Below are 21,766 nucleotides of genomic sequence, written 5' to 3'. Positions count from 1 at the left end.
TTTAATATTTCCAGACACTCAGTTTATAAAGGAAGGGGGAGGGAACCCAATTTCCCGCCAAGTAACTCAGGGTCCAGTAGCAGGACGAACACGTGTGTGCCTCCAGGCAGCAAGGGCAGGTTCCAGCCGTGGCCGTGGCAGGACGAATGAGCCGGTAGCTCCACCCTTGAGCAGGCAGGTTCCAGGCTGGGGGGAAGGGAGGCCACAAGTTGGATATGATTTTCAAGTATCCCCCCAAAGGTTCATGTGCGACAAGTTTGTGCCTTTGAGGTACCCACAGCAAGATTGTTTGTCATAGGACTTTCTAGAGCTCACTCTGGAGACCAAGATTCTTGAGGAGTTCGAGTATAGATCCCTCACATCCTCAATCAGGTCGATGTAGTGCTTCCAGGAACCGAGTTCGTGCCCATAAGAGGGAGTTAGCAGAAAAGGGGCAGCCTTGGCCCCTGAGTCCCTCTGGATTCTTGTTTGCCATGTGGCATCTCTCTCACACACATGGTGTCACCATGATGTCTGCCACACTCTGATGTAACCCAAGAGGGGCTTCTGAAACAGTGAGCTAAGGTGTGTGTGTGTGTGTGTGTGTGTAGCACCCAGCTTTGTTTTCAGTTGTAGAGATTGGACACTTGCAGATATCTCATTTGCAAGGCACCTGAGGATGGAGTTGCGAACTTCTTGAAGGGTCCACTTTTCTTTTCTTACCACAGACCTCATTGTGGCCATCTGCTTTAAGTAGCTACTGCTAAGCAACACATTATCCCCCAAAATTCGCGGCTTGATCACACCAGCTTTATGATTTTAGAAAGTCTTTGAGGGGTACATGGATATGAACCCAGTGTTAACCAGTTTTTCAGTGTTGTAACAACGCGTGATTGATAATTAACTGACAAGAGAAGTATGTTGTCTGGTAGTTTTCGCTCATAGCCAGCTGTCTCTGTGACAGTGGGGCCTGTGGTAAGGCAGTGGGTTGTGGTAGGGAATTTCCTCAGGGTGGATGCAAAAGAGGAGGAAGGGGGAAGTGTCAGGGTCAAGCCTTTCTCCTCAGTTCTCCCACAGGGTCCCCCCCTCATAATGTCACCACTGTAGGGAACAGACCTGCAACCACAGGCTTTTGAGGGTCATGCTCAACTGCAGCAACCCCAAAGGTCTGGTTTTTGGGGTTTTTTTTTTGTTTTTGTTTTTTCTTCAAAGACAGGTGTGGTAGCCCACACCTTTTTTTTTTTTTTTTTTTAAAGATTTATTATGTGTAAGTACACTGTAGCAGTCTTCAGACACTCCAGAAGAGGGCGCCAGATCTCCTTACGGATGGTTGTTAGCCACCATGTGGTTGCTGGGATTTGAACTCTGGACCTTCGGAAGAGCAGTCGTGTGCTCTTACCCACTGAGCCATCTCACCAGCCCCAAAGGTCTGGTTTGTTGGCTATGATTTTGGACTTTCACAGGGTGTTACAGCTTAGAGAGTCACATGAGCACTTAACGCTGCATGCCCTGGAATCCAGGGGGGGGGGGCTGTTTCTTTTGCACAGTCTCTTCTGCTGTCCATCAAAGCTCCAGTGTGGCAGGGCCCCACCCCCAGGGGCTTGCTGTCTCTGCCAATCCTGCCTCCGGCCACCGTGCCAGCGGATGCCTCGGTGGGGAGAGTCTGTATAGACAGCGCTGACTCAGCTCTCCCAGCCTTATCTCTGATTTATTTTCCCCTTCCTGCACAGAAAAGGTTCATGAAGAAATTGAAAGGGTCGTTGGCTGTGACCGTGCGCCTTCCCTCACGGACAAGGCCCGGATGCCATACACAGAGGCCACCATCATGGAGGTGCAACGGCTGTCCATGGTGGTGCCGCTCGCCATTCCGCACATGACCTCGGAGAAAACAGGCAAGTCCCGAGCCTCCCTTCTCTGCAGATCCCTGAGGGAATCCTCCGAGTGGAGAGGGGTGTGGCCACATCAGAAAGATCCTGGGTTGTTTCTACCTTATCACTGGTTCAGGGACTGTAGTCCTTACCAGTAGCCCTCTGGCCTCCAGTGTCCACACACTTATACCACAGCGCAAACGACGCTGTCCTTCTAGTCCGCTGTCCCGCAGAAGAGACCTGTTGGAAGATCCAGGCTAAATGTGGACTTAAGCATGTTAGCTAGAGCTTAGGCCCTTTGGTTTTTTAAAATTCTGCAAGCAAAATGTAATCATTTAAAAACTGGAACACTCCAGCCTGATTCTAGGGGTCACCAGCTCTAACCTATCAGCTGCTGAGAAAGATGTCCATGTATGTGGTGAGTCCAGGATGTCGCTAAAGCGCCCCTTCATAAGGCAGGGTGCTACCCAGCTGTCATCCTAGCACTTGGGAAACTTCAGCAGGAGAATCGTGCTTTCAGGGGTAACTGTTTCAGAGAGACAGAGAGATAAGAGGTCGATGGGGAGGGTGAAGTTTAAGGCTTCTAGAGACAGCCCAGTATGCAAAGTAGATGCACTGTGAAGAGCCCAGCGCTTGGGGATATTGGTTAGCTTGCCCAATGATGCTGGCAATGGGGAAGCAGAGTTCTTTTCTCTTAATTCGCCATCTCCTTCATGCAGTGTGGACACAAAAGCCTGTAGGTGGCTCCCTTCTGTGCTGGGCAGTTTTATGTCAACTTACCACAGGCTAAAGTCATCTGAGAGGAGGGAGCCTGAATTAAGGAGGTGCCTCTGTGGGATCGGGCTGTGGGCAAGCCTGTAGGGTAGTGGGTCTCAGGCTTCCTAATGCTGGGACCCTTTAATGCAGTTCCTCGTGTTGTGGAACATAAAACTATATTTGTCGCTACTTCATAACTGTAATTGCGCTAGTGCTATTAATAATGATAAAGTAATAAAAACTCCTGATATTTCTGATGTCCTGGAACTCACTCTGTAGACTAGGCTGGCCTCGAACTCAGAAATACACCTGCCTCTGCCTCCCAAGTGCTGGGATTAAAGAAGCGCACCACCACCACCCAGCCAGAGCATATTCTTAATCAGTGATTGATGGGGGGCACCCAGCCCGTGCTGGGCGGTGTCATCCCTGGGCCAGTGGCCCTGGGTTCTATAAGAAAGCTGAGCAAGCCAGGGGAGACAAGCCAGTTAACAACACCCCTCCATGGCCTCTGCATCAGCTCCTGCCTCTCTGGAGTTCCTGCCCTGACTTCCTTCCGTGATGAAGTATAAGGGAAATAAACCCTTCCCTCCTTGGTGTTTATGCTGTGTCTGTCTACACAGCAGTAGCAGCCCTAGCTAGCTCACAGTCTACATAAATGTGAAGAATATATAAATCTTGGGGAATGTTAACCTAGAATGCTTTAGTGTTTCCTCGTAAGTGTTAGTGGCCTGACTCAGCTCATTGATTCACCACCTAGTCTTGCCACTCCTGTCTCAGGCTGGGTCTGGGCTGGAGCAGAGAGACAGGAGCAGAGATCCTTGATAGGATCTTGTCCCTCCCCTCAGAAACCTCAGAATTTAGTCTCAGCCAACTACTGTGTTAGTGGGTGACCATTTCCTCCCTGGAAACAGTGATGTTTGAAGAGAACTTTTAGTGGACGTGCAGTGCTGACTCCGTTCTTGTCTGTTGTCTGCAGTCCTCCAAGGGTTCACCATTCCCAAAGGCACAGTGGTCCTAATCAACCTGTGGTCAGTACACAGAGACCCAGCCATCTGGGAGAAGCCAGACGACTTCTGTCCTCATCGGTTTCTGGATGACCAAGGACAACTTTTGAAAAGAGAAACTTTTATTCCTTTTGGGATAGGTCAGTTAAAGCTTGGTTTTAATTTGTTTTTCACTTTATCATTGGTGTGTGTGTGTGTGTGTGTGTGTGTGTGTGTGTGTGTGTGTACACAGGCATGTTTGAGATGTGTATGTGTGAGTGTAGGTACCAGGGTCAGAGGATAACGTCAAGGAATCAGTTCTTGCTACTGAGTTGCCTTGCTGACCCAACCTTTTTGTTTGTTTGTTTGTTTGTTTGTTTGTTTGTTTCAAGTAAATAAAAATTAAAACAAAAGCATGGCTATGGACAGCAGTGACTTGGTAGTATAGTGTCTGTTTGCCTTGCATGCATGAGTCCTAAGTTCCATCCCCAGCAGACAAAGAAAGGAGGGAGGGAGATAATCTTATGGGCTTAATCTTTATAACTGGAAATCTTTCCTTCCTGGTTGCTTAAGCTCTTTGGGGCCTGAGAAGTGGGGAGGCTAAGGAACTATTGCAGTTAACAGCAACTTAAAAAAAAAATTACTATCAAAGGTTAATTAGCTGCTTGCAGGAAACTCTGAACTCTTTTAACTCCTAAAAGGCCAGCAAGAAAGAAAAGGAAAGAGAGCAAAATTGTACACACACATACTAACACTGGAAAAAGAAAAGCAGGCTCTAAAAATCGAGTTCCAATAAGCAAGTTCCAACAGTTTCACACACACACTGCATACACACATCCATACACATAACACATATACAACACACACAACACACACACTGCATACACACACATAACACATATACAACACACACACACTGCATACACATATACACACACACATACATACACATAACACATATACAACACACAGACACACACTGCATACACACATACATCACATAACACATATACAACAAACACACATAAATTCATTCATATATACACACACATACATATGTACATATGGACAGGCATAGACATATATACATGTTTCCAGTTGATGGGTAGAGCAAAGTTCTAAAGAGCTGGCTCTAACAAGGTTTATTTTTGCTTCTAGTTTTTTATAGCTTTTCAGCTAAAAGTTCTCTATATAAGAAAAGATTACCTCATAGATAAAATGTTACAAAGAGGGAGTGACAGCAGGATGATGTTGATAATAAATTCAAAGCAGTTGTCTTATCTGTGACGTATTCTATAAACTCACTATAAGTGCAGAGCAATCGTTTTATATATTTATGGCCTTGCTTTATCATAGTGCACACCTGTGGCCTCATCCTTGGACCTGACCTAGAATGAATGTTTTTCCTTGATCACAAATCTGTCCCAAGCCTACTTCTCTTCCTAGTGCAGTTCACGTGCTTGTAGTGCGTGAAAGCTCGCTGTACTCCTTTTTGTGATATTCTGCTCTTGATTCTAACTTTATCATCTTTCTGGCAAAACAAATCAAACCATCTCCTTAGACTTTCTATCAATTATTGTAACTTCCTAAAATTATTTGAATCAAACCAGGAATTCTATAAAAATCACTAATTCATCTAAAAAGTATTAATACAAGTAAGTACATCTTTGTATTGATTCTGTAAGAAATCTGCCCAACAGAGTAGGTAAAACCCCAGGAAACAACAGGCTTTGTCAGGTTCATGAGGAACACGGCAGTGGCCAGCATGGACGTGCACAGCAGCAAGAACAGTCCTGGGACAAAGTCCCTGGGGTCCATGCCTCTTCAGAGCCCACCCTTCACAGCTGTGCAAAAGGATGGGCCATCTCAAGGAAGCCTTCTTGCTTGCCACAGCCCTTCCTGCATGGCCCCTGCCAACTTTCAGTTTAATTACTTACTTGTTTTTGTGCACGTATGCGTGCACGAGAGAGAGAGAGAGAGAGAGAGAGAGAGAGAGAGAGAGAGAGAGAGAAAGAGAGAGAGAATGCTAGGGGGGAAGACAGATACCATAACATGCATGTTATGTTAAAACAGTTGGCTCTCTCCTTCCACCATGTGTGCCTCAGGGATTGAACACAGGTTGTGAGGCCTGAGCGAGAGCCTCGGCCATGTTACAGGCCTGAGAGCAGCTCCCGATCTGCTAGGCTGGGAGTGAAGGCCTCTCTCTCTCTCTCTCTCTGGTCTTTCTTTAAGTTCCCAGATTAAGGCACACAAGGCTCCTTCTGTGGAAACAGAAGTTTCCAGAAATTTTGCTCTCACTTCCTTCCCCTTAGTCCTCCAGGTGAGGTAGGTAGGAAGACAAGGGCAGGGTGGCTGCCTCTCCGGGTCCATGCCTAGTTCCTGTCTCCATGACTAGGAGCTCAAGGGTGAACCAAATGTGGACAGGTAAACTGAAGGGGACTGGCTTAGGTGGTGATTTTACTTTAAAACTCTCTACAGACCGGGTAGACACTTGCTACAAAAGAACAGGGTGTGTCCTAACTGTTCCTTGTCTGATCTCACTTGTAGGGAAGCGGGTGTGTATGGGAGAGCAGCTGGCCAAGATGGAGTTATTCCTGATGTTCGTGAGCCTGATGCAGACTTTCACCTTTGCGTTACCGGAGGGTTCCGAGAAGCCCATCATGACTGGGAGATTTGGTCTAACACTGGCCCCTCACCCTTTTAATGTAACCATCTCAAAGAGATGAAGAAGCCCCGAGAAGAGAGGAGCGGGCAGACTCCACGTACCGGTCCTAGACAGTCTTCTTGTTGCTGCTGAGCATGGGCCTCGAAGTTCAGCACAGCCAGGAGAGGCTGAGGGGTGCCCACTGGCCACGGGGAAGCACGGACACTCGGTTTAGTTGTGTGGATTCCATCAGGAAGCAGAGCTTCTCATTTCTCAGCCTCCGTCATCCCATGGTAAAATGAGGTAATGAAACATCTCTCAACTCTGAGAGGGACTGGATGCTTCATGAAGTCTGTGCTGGTGGCAGATGCTGGGCAGATCAGTAGATCTGCCTTCAGACCTCCTAAGGCCCCTGCAACATCTAGTGTCAGCCTGGACACTCGGTCAGAGAGGGATGTAGGTCTAGGTTATATTGAGGTAGACCTTTTTTTTCCCTTTCTTTATACTTTTTTTTTTCTTTTGTATTTTTTTTTCTGGCATAGATTCAATGTCAGTTTCTTTGGGTTTGTCTTATGAGTGTTGTTGTTGTTTAGGGATGTGTCCCTTTTATAGAGCTAGGATGAAATGTCCCCTTGCCCAGTATGTTGAGAAGATGAAAAGCATCCTCTTGAGGTTGTTGACCACCCATGTGTCTGCTATCTGTAGCCACGTGAACAGTGAGCCTGGCTGCACAGGACAGGTCCGCCCTGCGTAGGTGAATGCAGGGCACGATTGGGGCCCTGGATGCTGGGCTGGGGAATGTGATAATGGAGTTGTGGGATTTGTCCAGAAGGGATTTCTCACTCAAGTGACTCAGAACCCTCCTCTCCTGCTGTGCCATCAGCCATGGTATGACTGACTTACTCTTCAAGACAAGAAGCCATTGCGTGATTAGAGGGCCCTCTCATGGCTCCTCCAAGGGCCACATGGAAATGTGGGGATGCACATAATGGACGGGAGGCATTGTCCCTTTTGCTGCCAGGGGTAAGGGATGATTGGTGGCAAAGCCAGCCCACAACCAACAGTGTGCATCTCAGTGTGCTTGTGTCTGGCCCCTCCCTCGGGTCTCCCCGAGAACCGTGAAGGAACCATGGTGATGCTGAGCCTTTCTTAGAAAGGCGCCGTACTGAATGCTTTTGTGTATATGCAGTCCTCACACTAACGGAGCTGAGGCTTTCCAGTGCTAAGGCCCAGAATTAAAAAGTGCCATCACCCACTGGGTCTCCAAGCTACTTGGCCTTGTGACTGGAGAACACTTTCTGAGCCTCATCTCAGTATTGTCCCACATGGTCCTGAAGCTGGCCTCCGTTACCTGTGCCCCTCTCTGCCCCAGCTGACTCCTCGGGCCAGGCTGCACATTGCTGCCCCCTTGCCATGCCTGATTCTTGGGATGCCCAGGCAACTTGGAAGTGAGGTAGGGAAAGCGATTTAGGGGAAAAGCCTGCCCATCAGTCCAGGATACTTTTAAAACACAGTGTAATTTGTCCTACCTGATTCAGCCAGTGTTTAAAAATGTACTCGACTTTTGTTTATCATTTAAAGTAACCATTTTAGGCAAATCTAGGATGAGGCCTTAGCTGCTAATACAACCCAGAATGGAAGCTTCCAGCAGCTTTGCACTGCGTGCATCCACAGGCCGCTCGCTGAGGTACCCAGGCCGACTCTCAGCTGCTTCCTGAGGGAAGGTAACAGCCGCTAAATAAAAACCTAATATGAGTAAAAAGAAAAATGTGGGATATAACCAGGTGTTGATTAATATTTGAGTCTATATTCTTTATATTATCCACCATTCTGTTTTCCTCTTCATAAATTATAATAACTTTCAAAATAGATGAATGGAACACATGCTAATCTGCAGGCTCCCTAAAGACTGTGTCTAGGCCAGCACAGTCTTAAGGGGCTTAAGATGCACACATTGTGGATAAGGTCTGGAATGGGAAATCCTGCTCCCTGTGCAGGTTGTTTGTCCTGATCTGACCTCCACCTTTGCTGGCCCCTTATTCCATGACTCGCACATGGATTTCTGGACCTCCTAACCAAAGATTTTACATCGTACTTGAAAAGGACTTCCGCCTTCTCTGAGATGACATCAGAGTCCCACGATTATCCAGCAGTTTAACACCGTGCCTCACGCTGTAAAGCCATGAACACTCCTTTACTAACTAACATGGCTACAGGAGGAGTGCGCTTTTCCCGAGCCCACTGCTGTTGGACGGTTTTGCATGTCACGATTCATCTGAAATTAACCGGAGTCAGTTTTCTAATCACGAGGTCTGGACCTCATCTGTAATGGAGCTCTTGGTGATCCTATTAAAGCGCTTATTTCAGTGAAGACCGTGTCAGCTGGTTTGTGCTTGTTTGTTTTCAGTTGCTTAGCAATTTTTTGTTGGTTTTACGAAATCTAAGTCAAAAAGGAAGAGCAAGCAGACCTCCTCCAGAGAGGGGGCCCACAGCGTAGCACAGGCATGTAACTACAGGCACGGTAACTCTTTTTAAAATCCGCCATCAGAGTACAGTCACACTTAGAGGACATGGCTCAGGGAGATGCCCAAGCAGCTGGATTCTCTCTTACGTGTGTGAATGTTTTCTGTGTGGATTTCTGCGTGTGAATGTTTTGCCCGAATGTCCTTCTGTGCACTGCATGCGTGTTTAGTGCCACAGGGGCCAGGAGAGAGCATCAACCCCAGAACTGGAGTTACAGAGGGTCATGAGCCCCGTGTGGGGGCTGGGAATTGAACCTGGGTCCTCAGTAAGAACAAGTGCTCTTAACTGCTGAGCCCAGTTTTCTTACGTCTCACACCGCACCCCTGTACAGATCAGAGAAGAGTGTGTCTCGTGTAAAGGCTCTCGTGGTAAATCATTGCCTGTCCCTAGAGATTAGGCAGGATCCCTTGAGACAAGGATGCTTGAACACTGGCAGTGCTGCCTGGTACCTTTTCTGAAGTTCCCTCATCTATTGGAAGCCCAGAGCCGTTAGCCTCCAACCCTCTTGTTGAAATGAATTAGCCAAGAAAGACGAAGCTCGTGCCAGAGGGAGATTGAAATGAAGCAGTGCACGTGGACTGTTCAAGATGCCTCCTGCTCCATTTCCCTCTCTCTGAAGAAGAGGATATCGTTTGGTTTTGGGTTTGTTTTTTTTTTTTTTACCCCTCTGGGGCTTTTTTTGTACTGGCCTCCCTATGACACCCTGTTCTGATGACACCCAGTTCTGGTGACACCCGGTTCTGGTGCTTCCTAGCTAAGGAAAAGGAGCGATAAATACCTGAAGCATCTTTTTGGCCAATGGATGAGCTGCTCCCTGCCAGCTTTCCCAGACCTTCCTTCTATAGGTCACAGCTTGAAGACAGCTCTGCTGAGAAGACCCAACCCGCATGCTTGCTAAAACTGACCGCCCAAGAACTCCCAAACCTCATTTCCAGCTTATTCCCTCCTGAGCCCTTTTGCTGTCCTTTTGTTGTTGAATTTACAGGGTTTCTCATCTCCCTGTCCCTTCCCTTCCCATCTCCCCCACCTCCCATCTTTCCCCCTCCCTTTTCCCCTACCTCCCATCACTCCCATTTTTTCCCCCTGTCTTTTTCTCCCTCCCATGTCTCCCTCCTACCTCCCCATCCTATCTTTCCCATCTCTCCCCCTCCCCCTCCAATCTCCCTCTCCTATCTCCCCCCTCCATTTTCCATTACCTCTCATATCTCCCACTTCCCATCTCCACCCCTCCCATTTCCCTCACTTCCTGTCTCTTCCACCTGCCTTATCCCACCTCCCATCCCCCCACCTCCATTTTCTATAACCTCCCATCTCTCCAACCTCTGGCCACAAACTGAAGCTGGGGCCTCACTATAGCGAGTGGTGCATAGTGTACAAGTGCCCACATAGTGTACAAGTGCCCTCCCGGGGAGTCTGAGTCCACAGACTCAGTGAGAATGACATGAGTCTGAGGGAAGGTGATGACCCATAGACAACGGCAAACCTTCCACTGAGTGCTGTCTCCCGTGACAGCCTTTGGGGCTGTGGTCCAGTGTGGGCATTCCTGTTGCAACCCGCCTTACTGCTGAGCTATTGGCTACTGGCTGATAGATCCTGGGAGAGGGGACGGTGGCTTCTGGGAGTGGAGAAGTCATTGTTTTCAGTTATGCGCTCACTCCTGATCCCACCCAGATAGACGTGTGTGTGTGTATTCAATATGCATTTTATAGAGTTTTCAAAGAAAAGTCTATTAATAAGAATATGTATATAATTGGGCTGGCACGGTAGCAGAGAGCAAAGGTGCTTGCCTTCAAGCCTGACCACCTGAATTTGACCCCTGGGACTCAGCGGGGTGGGAAGAGAGAGAACCAACTCCCACAAGTAGTCCTCTGATTTCCACATGCCTTCTGCCAACACTGGCACACATGCCCACACCCACGCCCACATAAAATATGTGTCTCCTATGCACAGGTGAAATAACGCCGCCCCTGAGTTCCCCGCCCCATCTAAGAAAGGTCAGTTGGCCTCAGTCCCCGCCCCACCCCCACCTGAGGCGGGGGGGGGGGGGGGGGGGGGGCGGTGTTGAAGAGGCTCTTGGCTGCCCTCTTGTGGACAGAAATTCTTCCCATCAAAAATCTAAAGGCAAAAGCTATGTTAGAAAGGAAAGAATTTCTCAGGATCTGAGATTAGTTCAGAGCATAGTAATGCCGCATTCAGCTGTGTGTTCTCTCTGCCTCGTTGGTGAGACGCGTAATAGCGAGGAAAAGACCTGCGCAGGCGCACAAAGGTAAACACGGACAAGCTGGACCACATGGAGGCCAGGGGTGACTTGCATGCAGCACACAGGAGATGGGCAGAGTGAGATAGGGAGGCTGGACCAGAGCGTACTTCAGACCTGAGTCCTGCTTTCTTTAGGCCCTGCGTTCCTCTTCTGTCGCAGACTAGGAAAGACCCCTTTCAGGTGCTCTGCTTAACAGATTTCCACTGAACATCTGCGCTGTATCTGAAGACTGAAAATCTCTTACCACCACCACCCCGACACAGACCACACACACACACACACACACACACACTACCATAACTACCTCTCCACAGTTCCCAGATCTGTAGGGAGCTGAGAAGTTTCTGCATTGATGTATTCAGGGATCCGGATGGTGGGAGGAGGGCTGAACTGGGAACGAGGCTGTCTGCAGTGGAGCCCAGCACCTGCAGCTGCCTGTGTAACTTTGTCTTGCCCTTCCTTTCTTTGGGCCTCGATTCCCCTGTGCCGCAGACTGGAGTCAACTAGATCACAGTTCTCAACCCTAAAAAGGATCTTAGAACCGCCTCAGGCATTTGATAAAGAGAAGGATGCTGGTGTCCACTTAAGACCAGTTAAACCTGAATCTCACTGGGATCAGGCCTGAGTATCAGTCAGTCAGTACAGTTAGTCAAGGCAAAGTCAAAACCCCAAAATATCCACACGCATGAAAGTCATATCATGTAGCCAAACTTACATACAGCTGTGTGGCCAGCAAAGTGTGGTGTTCAGAGAACACACACCCAGCTCTTTGCCAAGCAGCCACTGGGAGCTCAGCCTGGAAGAGGACTTCATCAATACCCACTGTCATCTGCACACTCTCTACTCCAAGCTGTCTTTCAAGGGGACCTTTACAAAGTTCAGGAAGATTTTTTTAAAAAAAAGATTTATTTATTTATTACATGTAAGTACACTGTAGCTGTCCTCAGACATCCCAAAAGAGGGCATCAGACCTCATTACGGATGGTTGTGAGCCATCATGTGGTTGCTGGGATTTGAACTCACAACCTTCGGAAGAGCAGTCAGTGCTCTTAACCACTGAGCCATCTCTCCAGCCCCTCAGAAAGATTTATAACAGCTCCTTCCCTGAGGAGTTTCAAGGCTGCATCTCTGACTTCTGTGCCTATGAAGAACTTCTGAGGAAGATCTGGTTTGAGAGGGGAGGGACTTTGGCTGTCACCCTCATTTTGCACGATACTATAACGAGAGTCAAGAAAGAAAGCGCTTGCATGCCTTACACCACCCCAAGACTGTGGCGTTTGGGGAGATGGGCCTGGACGACTCTCACAAGTGCACGACCCCAGTTCCTGAACAGCACCAGGTGTTTGAGAGGCAGCTGAAGCTGGCCATGTCTCTGAAGAAGCCCTTGATCATTCACTGCTGTGAAGCTGATGAAGATTTGGCAGCTACTCAGTCACTGAGCCCTTGTTGAAGTACTTCCCTAACATGTCGGTGGGCTTCACAGCAGTGCTGACCTTCTCCTCCGCCTGGGAGGTTCAGGACGCTCTTAGACAGATCCGGTTGGGGAGCATCATTGTGGAAACAGACACACCCTACTTTCTCCCTCGCCAGGTGCCAGGACATCTTTGCCAGGCTTCGCCTTACACACAGTTCTAGAGATTACCGGGCTCAAAGAGAAGTCACTTTCCCACACTCTGTCAGTTCTCTGAGACACCTGTCGCCTCTACAGTCTGTGAGCAGGCAGCAGGAGCAGGGGTCTTCGGGCAAAGGATGACTAGTAGTAGCCTGAGAGTATAGGACACAGATGGGCTCCATCTGTCTGTGTCCACGGTGAGGGATGTGCCGGAGATCCTGTCAAAACTCGGCAAACCAGGATGTTACTTTGGACCCTCCCTCGTCACAGGACTTCATTTGCAGGTTGCTGAGCAGGTGGGTACTGTGGAATGGATTTGAGGTGAGGAGTAGTTTTGCCTGCTGGCCACAAGGCCCTAGGGTAATCAGTAAACAACAGGAAAAAAAATTTATGACACAGTGTACAATGAGATGACCAGTCTGACCTTCGGCCTGAGTTTCCTAGCAGTCTGAATAAAGTCATCTCTTTATCTGAAAAATAAAAAAGAAAGAAAGAAAGTGTGGTGTTAGCTCAGAGGAAAAAAACAGCTCATAGAGGCAACACGTGTGACAAAGGGACTCTATGGTGTAAACACTTGACAAAGGGACTCTATGATGTAAACAGCTCTCCAGGACCTTGGCATAGCGCAGTAGCCAGAGCTGAGGATAGACAGCCCTGACTGACGATCCAGTTCCCTCCCACACTGATTAATACGGACCCGTGCAAACACCAGGCTGCTATGTAAAACGCAGTGGTAAGCTTTTACAGCAAGGTCAGAAAAACACTGCCCTCTGCCTTTTGCTCCCTGGGGCCACTTCCAGGAAGGTGAGCCAGCTGGCGTGCTGTGAGAGACAAGGTAGATGCACCACCTGGCCTGAGTTCACTGCGAACAAAGAAGCCTCTAGAAAGGGCATTGTGGATTGAATTAAGTAAATCGGAGAGCACCTAATAGATTAGAGAGAAATGGCTCAGATTTAAATTTGTAAAAGTTGAGGACCCTAACGTGGTTATGTAACAAGGTGACTGTATTTGTACAAAAGATACACTGAAGTCTTGTAAATAAAGCATCCCTGTGTGGGACTCACCCTCAAAGGGTTCAGCCAGTGTATGTCTGCATACAGATACTAAGTGATGGGGGACAATGAGATGATGATGGTGACACACAGCTGTGATCCCAGCCCTTGGGAGGTGGAACCATGAGGATCCCAAGTTCAAGGCTGGCTTCCACTACAATGAGACCCTGTCTCAAACAAAACAAAACAACACAGTAAACTCTTAATAATGGTGCCTCTGAATTAGAGGGATGTGTGAGTATGTTCGTAGTGTGTGCGTGTGTGTGAGTGCATGTGTGTGTGTTTGTGTGTGTGTGTGTGTGTATGTGTGTGTGTGGGAGCCATTCTTCATTTTTGCACCTTGCCTGTAAATTTGCAGTTATTTACAGGTCAGCTTGATGCAACCGAACACACAACTACATGAACAGGACAACCCTGCTTAAGCCCCTTTCCACCACTCTGCCTCCATTTTCCCAACGAATGCACACCATGGACACTCTACACAGTGTGATTATAGACTGCTCTCCATCTGTCTTCCCTCACAGTCCCCAGGCATATTTTTCCCCTCCATCTGATCCTGAAGGCTGTGGGGACCACAGTGTGGAGCTAGCTTAACCACTGATGAAACGTAGCAACCTTGCCTTCTGGTAGTCAAGTTTCAGACCTGGCTCCCTCCAGAGATGCATTCCTGTTTCAGCCAAGTTATTTTCCACTCTGAACCCATATGCAAAATAAGGATAAAAGGGGGGTCGTAGAGATGCAAATCAGTTGATGCAGTTCTTATTGAGTGTGGGTTTGATCCCCTGCACTGCATAAAACTGGATATACTGGTTAGTTAGTTAGTTAATTAGTTTTGTCACTTTGATACAAGTTAGAGTCATCTGAAAAGGAGAACTTCAGTTGAGGAATCGACTCTATCCATTTCCTTTATTAAATATCGATGTGGGAAGATGTGGCAGTTTGAATGAGAATGGCTCTCATAGGCTCATATGTTTGAATGTTGACCCTCAGGTGGTGGAAGTGTGTAGGAAGGATTAGGAGGCGTGGCCTTGGAGAAGGAGGCGTGGCCTTGGAGGAGGCATGTCACTTGGGGTGGGCTTTGAGGTTTTTAAAAGAACCCATCAGGCCCAGTGTCTCTCTCTGCCTCCTGTGTATGGAGCAGATGTAAGCTCTCAGCTACCACTCTAGCACCACACCTGCCTGTCTGCTGCTGTGCTCCCTGGACTCACCCTCTGAAACTGTAAGACCCCAACAAATTCTTTCTTCTATAAGTTGCCTCTATCATGGCCTCTGTGTTCACAGCCATAGAAGAGTAACTAAGACAAAGGGCCCAGCCTGGTCTGAGTGGTGCAAGTTGAGCAAGCCATGGGGAGCAAAGCCAGCAGGCAGCACTCCTCCAGGGCTCCTGCTTCAGTGCTCCAGGCTCCTGCTCTAAATTCCCTTGGTGATGAACTCCACAGTCTAAGATGAAATAAACCCTTTCCTTCCCAAGTTACTTTTTGGTAACTGTGTTTATCGCAGCCAAAGAAAGCAACATGGAGCACAGGAAATGGGGCAACAGACCTGTGATGCCAGCACACATGGAGACAGAGCCAGGGGGAGCAAGCGTTTAAGGTCATCAGCGGCTGCACCGCAAACTTATATTTCCTTGGTCATGGTGTTTGTCATAGCAATGGAAAAGTACAACCAGTGTCCACTTTTCAGGGGGGCGGGTAAACACAGATGCAGAAATTTCCTTCACACTTTCAACTGAAACAGTGCTCAAGCAAAGCCTTTAACTTACCCTCACACTCCTGGCTAATCGACAGAAGTGTAATATCCAAAATAAATTCAAGACTACCCAGTAACCTTCCCCCTTCAAAAGAACAGTCCAAACTGTACTAGCAGACCAAGTACAGAATCAGATAAAAAGCTGGCTGACTAAACAAATATAGAAACATAGTTTTAACGGTCAAAATTACTAAGCTTCCAAAACAAGATTAACAATTCCCCTGCCCCGCCTCACACTAAAAACCTCAAGGACAGACAAAATGAGAGTCAACCTCTACAAACCAACCAATGTCTACAAAGGTTATTGCCTACTCCAATTAAAATAAGCCAAACTACCCTGGTGCCTATATCTGGCCCTTACAAAGTTATAAAAAGTGTGTTCTTTCTTTGCTCTGGGTCTCCCCTCCGGCCTGCGTGCTGAGAGGGGGTTCCCCAACATGTTGGATAAGTAAAATCCTCATGTGTTTTGCAACGATGGCGGTCTCTGTGGTCTTTGTGTGCGTGAGGGTCTTTTGACAAGCTACAACAGAAGGAAGACTAGAGGGACTGAAGTTCCTTCAATCCCAAGTTACTCCTGAGGACCAGATCTTCAAGTGCCATCAACAGTAGAAACAAACGAACAAACAAATTAACAAACCAAAAAAAAGTGATTGATTTTTGGCTACCTCCATGATCTCAGACTCCCATAAGGAAAGTGTAACAAGGATTAAATGATCGATATGTTTATTTAATAGTCCTCAGACATTATACTGAACCATATGAGATGGGCAACTATTGCTAATATTTTCCTAAATATCTGCTAATATATTACTCAATGTTCTGATTCTCTTCTTAATTAAAAAAAGGGCTTTTTTGTTTGTTTGTTTTTTCACTTGTTTTATTTTTGTTTTCCAATTGTGAAATATTCTTTGTCTGGAAGAGTCCTTCTTACAACTGTCAGATGTCCTTCTGCTCCCTAACTGTCCCTGTTCCCTAATTAAAGGCAACCTCTTGTCAAAGTCACAGGTTTGGAAAATTATTCAGAATACCCAAGTCCTATCCCTGGGGACACTGCTGAATTAGCCCATGAAAAAGACTCACTGGGATTCTATTGCTCTCATGGATTGTCAATTAAATGCTGATATCTGACTGTGGGCTCAGCAAACCAAGCATGGGTTTCATTCTGGTTTGACCCACGCTGTCCACCTCCATTAGACATTTCATCTGGTTTTGCCATTTTTGGTCACACAATAGCAAAGGATTGCCAAAGGTAAAGTGGTTTTGGCCTCGATTGCTGACTCCGTACCCTTTGCTGCCTTCCTGGGCGTGGATAAGCCCCTGGCAATGCATGGTATTCGAGTGAGAGCAAAAACTCCGCATGCAAAACCCTTCCCACATGTATAATGCACCCCACATGTATAACACTCTCTGATTGTGTGACCCTCTCCACATGCATCATGCTCTCCACATATGTGAGGCTATCCCCAAGTGTGGTGCACTAAGATAAGTAATGCTCTCTCTGCAAACATGGTGCTCTCCATATTAACAACATACACCTGCATATATGATACTCTTCACATATAAAATGTTCTTCACATGCATGCTGTTCTGCCACACCCACTCCAGTGGAAACTGCGTGGCAGGCCCAAAAGCTTGGACGCAGTTCTGAGGCAAAAAGTTTCACGGAAACTTAGTCTCCTGGAGCCTTGGCATCCTGTAGCACGGATACTCCAAACTTGTCCTGGCGTTAGTCGGTGAATGGATCTGTGTGCTTTCCTTCAATATTGCTGTATTATAAGTGCCTCTAAGGATTGATTTTGACATATAGCCAAGTTAGATTAGCCTCCACCAGTGTTCCAATATTCTAGGAAATTGTTGAGCCGAACTTGGGTTTTGATTTTTGTAAGAATGCTACTCATTCAGATGAAAAGCCTCCAGTGTTGGCAGACAGTAAAAGAAATCAGACATTACAATTTACTGGAATAGAGCTAGAAATCTCAGGGCTAGTCTACAAAATATACTTAGAACAGTAGCTGAGTCACTCCCATACACAGGAATTTACCATTACCTAGGAAGAAGGAAGGTTGTGGTCTAAGAAGGAACTAGAGTAAATACTTAGAACAATAGCTGAGTCACTCCCATACACAGGAATTTACAATGGACTAAGGGGAAGGTGGATTATACAATAGACTAGAATTGAAACTATGGCAAGGGCATGAAACCCTTGCCCCTGGCTTCTAAGAATAAGCCAACCTTAGGTGGGGCTGCTTTTTAATCTCAGTTGTAAACACTGCCTGGTTCCTGTTAGCTTTTATGTATACATTCCTCTGTTTTGTGTAAAGAGTCATTTTGCATCTGTAACCTCACTGTACCTAGGATGAGCTTAATGTATCACTTCCTTGTCTCCTTCTGTAATATAAATCTGATGCTCGCTTTGAGAAATTACATTCAGATCAACACTCCCTTGTGTTCACGTCTGTTTGTCACCCAGCCAACTCCTTGCCCACCTGAATACCAGGACCCTAATTCCCCTCGGGTTGAGGGACCCACTGAGTCCAGTCCACAACACTGTTCTAACATGTATCATGCTCTCGGTCCACATATATGATGCTCTACACATGAGTAACACTCTCCACATATATAACAATCTCCATGTGCATGATGCTCTCCACATATGTAATGCCCATTGCTGTCTGCCCATTCCCCACTGAGAAGCGAGGGCACTTCCTAAGGAGTATGGGCTTATGAGAAGCATGGGCCCTTGCCTTGGAGTAGGCTCAGCTCCGGGTCTGGCTTGTATTAGGTGAGCTTGTAAGTGACTTTACCACTCAAAACCCTGGCTTCTTCACCCTTAGAGGATAACATGAAAGCCCCAAGAACTGCCCTGGTGACCAAACAGCTCTAGAAGCTGAGCCTTGAAAACACACACGCTGTCCCACATTCCAACTCCAACACTTTCTGTCCAATCCCGGCTAAGTTTCTTTGTCTGGGCTTCAGTTTCCCTGTGTATTAAAGAAGGCTACCTCATGGGATTATCATAAAGATTCCATAACTTAACTCACCCCAAACACCTAGAACAATGGCAAACATCCTGAAGGGCTGAGTGTGTGTTGGCTGCTTCCGTGTGCAGCCATTTAACACGAGCAAGTCAAGTGCCATCAAGATGGTGGAGAGGGAAAAGACTCCCGTTACCAAACCCGATGACCTGGGAGCCCACAGGATAGAAGGAGAAACCCTGTTGCGGCCCGCCCGCGGTCCACAACACGAACGGTTCAACTGAGAAAGGCAGTTCAGGCTGAAAGAGAGGAAACTAGACGGGGCGGAAGAAACAATGGAGTCAAGACAAGACTCTGATCAAGACTCAATTTAATATTTCCAGACACTCAGTTTATAAAGGAAGGGGGAGGGAACCCAATTTCCCGCCAAGTAACTCAGGGTCCAGTAGCAGGACGAACACGTGTGTGCCTCCAGACGGCAAAGGCAGGTTCCAGCAGTAGGTAGGCGTGGCAGGACGAATGAGCCGGTAGCTCCACCCTTGAGCAGGCAGGTTCCAGGCTGGGGGGAAGGGAGGCCACAAAACCCATCTTCTGTAAGTTGCCGTATGGCCTTCATGCGTGACTCGTGGTATGTAAGCACACACAAGATAAATGTTGAAGATCAAAAGTAAATAAAAGTTGCTCAGAAAGGTGACTCCCTTCGTCGCTCTTTTTCAGGAGGCTGAGCGAATGACTCGCTTTCAAAGCACAAAAGTCTGTCCACGGGAATCTAAGGAAAACAAATCCAGAGTTTCATTTGTAAAGATGTAGTCCATAGTTGTTCCCTCCTTAGGGGGGCAGGGGGAGGAGTTTGCACTGCACCACCCTCCCCACTGGCCTACTTGGTGATTCTTTTCTTTTATCTTGACAAATGGTTTAGAGAAAGCCAGCTGAGAGCAGTCCACTGGCAACAGCTCAGTTGAGCTATGAAATGGGAAAATCCTGATCTATAAATCCCACAGCCACGAGGGCACAGGTGAGATATGCGAAGGCTTCGAACCTTTAATCCAGACTGTACCAACCCTACCACACACCACTATATTTCCTGTAAATTCACCTTTAAGGTTTTGGGTGTTTTGTTTTTAATTAAACCACTTTGTTCCCAAGAGATCTTATGTTTTAGGTTTCCTAAACTTTAACTTGTGAGTTGGAAAGGCCACTGTGCTTCTGGATGGAGAGAAAGGTTCCCCAGGTGATTAAAGCGCAGCTGGCTTAGGGACAACAGCAGACAGGATAAGAAAACCTGCAATAAGAAAACTTCATAATCTGAAGTCAGCCGTGACCCTTTTCCTCCAAAGCTCAAACTGATAAAATTATTTGTAAAAATATCCCAGTGTTATTCAAACGCTCGGCTCATCTGTCATTTGAAGGATGGTGTCAGTGGGCTGTGTGAAAAGAGAACTCTGCTTTCTCAAACTTACCATATTTCTTAATTATGAAAATTAATTTATTTTCATGAAACCTTAGGCAAGGTCAACCATCATGGATTCTTCAGTAAGTGAACCTTCAGTTCGATGGTCTCTGGGTTTTTGCTCTTGGAATCACAACTTTTTGTTTTCTGATTGTCTTAGTCAGGGTTTTACGGCAGTGAACAGACACCATGACCAAGGCAATTCTTATAAAGGAAAACATTTAATTGGGGCTGGCTTACAGGTTCAGAGGTTCAGTCCATTATCAACAAGGCGGGAGCATGGCATTATCCAGGCAGGCATGGTGCAGGAGGAGCTGAGAGTTCTACATTTTCATCTGAAGGCTGCTAGTAGAAGACTTCCAGGCAGCTAGGATGAGGGTCTTAAGCCCATGCCCACAATGACATAACAACTCCAACAAGGCCACACCTCCTAATAGTGCCACTCCTTGGGCCAAGCATATACACACCATCACAGTGATATAGGAAAGCTAAAACCTATTCAACAAAACAAGAAAGACAGTATAATTCTCATTCATTCCCCCAAAGCCAGAGGTCATTCTCTTTCCATAAACAAACAAACAAAAAATTACAACATACTCAATGAATTTGACCCCCTGATCAATGCTTTTGGCTGTTACCAAATCCTGCCCTTCTGTGTATGTGCAGAGGGAAGGCTGTCTACCAAGCTTTCTCTGCCTGGTCACCACCATCACCATGGGGCACAGGGTCTACTAGTGCCTGCTTTGATATTCTTAGATCCCACTGGCTGCAGTGTCAAATATGCTGCTTTTGTGTATGGGGCATATGTGTGTGTATGGGGCATATGTGTGTGTATGCGGGCATATGTATGTTATGGGGGCATATGTGTGTGTATGGGGGCATATGTATGTGTATGGGGGCATATGTGTGTGTCTGGGGCATATGTGTGTGTATGGGGCATATGTGTGTGTATGGGGCATATGTGTGTGTATGGGGCATATGTGTGTGTATGGGGGCATATGTATGTGTATGGGGGCATATGTGTGTGTATGGGTGTGGAGAGCCGTGCTGTGAGCAATTGTCATTATAAGATGGCGCTGGCCTCCGCTGTGCCTAACTAGTAAACAACTTGTACGCAGGTGTGAGAGTGAACTCACGCCTAGTCACTGCCCATCTTAGGGCGTAGTAATGGGGTGATGGGCGAGCAACGAATCAGGAGCTGACATGCCACATCAGGTGCTGAAACGCCATGGCTGAGGGCTATATAAGCAACACCATTTTCCGGGGTCTGGGTCTTCCCTCCTGAAGAAGCAATAAAGCTTTTTGCTGCAGAAGATTCCGATTGTCCGAGTGTGTTCTTGCCGGCGAGAACGATAGCTCGGGAGATATGGGGGCATATGTATGTGTATGGGGGCATATGTGTGTGTATGGGGCATATGTGTGTGTATGCCTGTGCAATGTGTAAGCAGGCACATCCAAGAGTACACACATGGGAACCACGGGTTGATGCAGAATGGTTACCCCTGCCACTCTATCCCTCTCTGCTTTCTTCAGGAATACAGTCTCTCACTGAAGCTGGAGCATACCGATTGGCTACACTGGCTGCCCATCAAGCCCCTAGGATTGTCCTTTCGCTGCCTTCCCTGGGCTAGGATCAGAGGCACAAACTGTCACAGCCAGATTTTTACATAGGTGCCAGGGATCTGACCTCAGGGTCTCCTTGCTCTCATAGCAAACAAGCACTTACCCCCGAGCCACCTCCCCAGCCCCAAACCATGCTGCTCTGCCTTCTGTGTTCTAAGTACTACAGTTATCCGTCTATATGACCAACAGAGAGAGATTTCTCTGTACCAGGCCCTTCCTTCAGCAAAGCAACCAGGACCCTGGCTCTGCAGCTGGCCTTCCCTGTGTTTTATTGGAGTGTTGGTTTTTGTTT

At 47.3% G+C, this 21,766-nt stretch overlaps 1 protein-coding gene across 1 annotated transcript in view; it reads left to right on the top strand.

The window, feature by feature from the left end:
- The window catches only part of LOC110291616 (cytochrome P450 2U1), a 15,299-nt gene extending 6,698 nt beyond the window's left edge, over positions 1 to 8,601 (top strand). Inside the window, exons 3-5 of the mRNA XM_021158843.2 lie at positions 1,710 to 1,871; positions 3,580 to 3,747; positions 6,134 to 8,601. Coding sequence (XP_021014502.1) covers positions 1,710 to 1,871; positions 3,580 to 3,747; positions 6,134 to 6,312 — 509 coding nt within the window. The 3' untranslated portion in view covers positions 6,313 to 8,601. The remainder of the gene's footprint in view (positions 1 to 1,709; positions 1,872 to 3,579; positions 3,748 to 6,133) is intronic.
- Positions 8,602 to 21,766: the final 13,165 nt, after the last annotated feature.

Source organism: Mus caroli, chromosome 3, assembly GCF_900094665.2.
Source record: "Mus caroli chromosome 3, CAROLI_EIJ_v1.1, whole genome shotgun sequence".
Taxonomy (NCBI): domain Eukaryota; kingdom Metazoa; phylum Chordata; class Mammalia; order Rodentia; family Muridae; genus Mus; species Mus caroli.
This window is presented reverse-complemented; position numbering and strand designations above follow the sequence as displayed.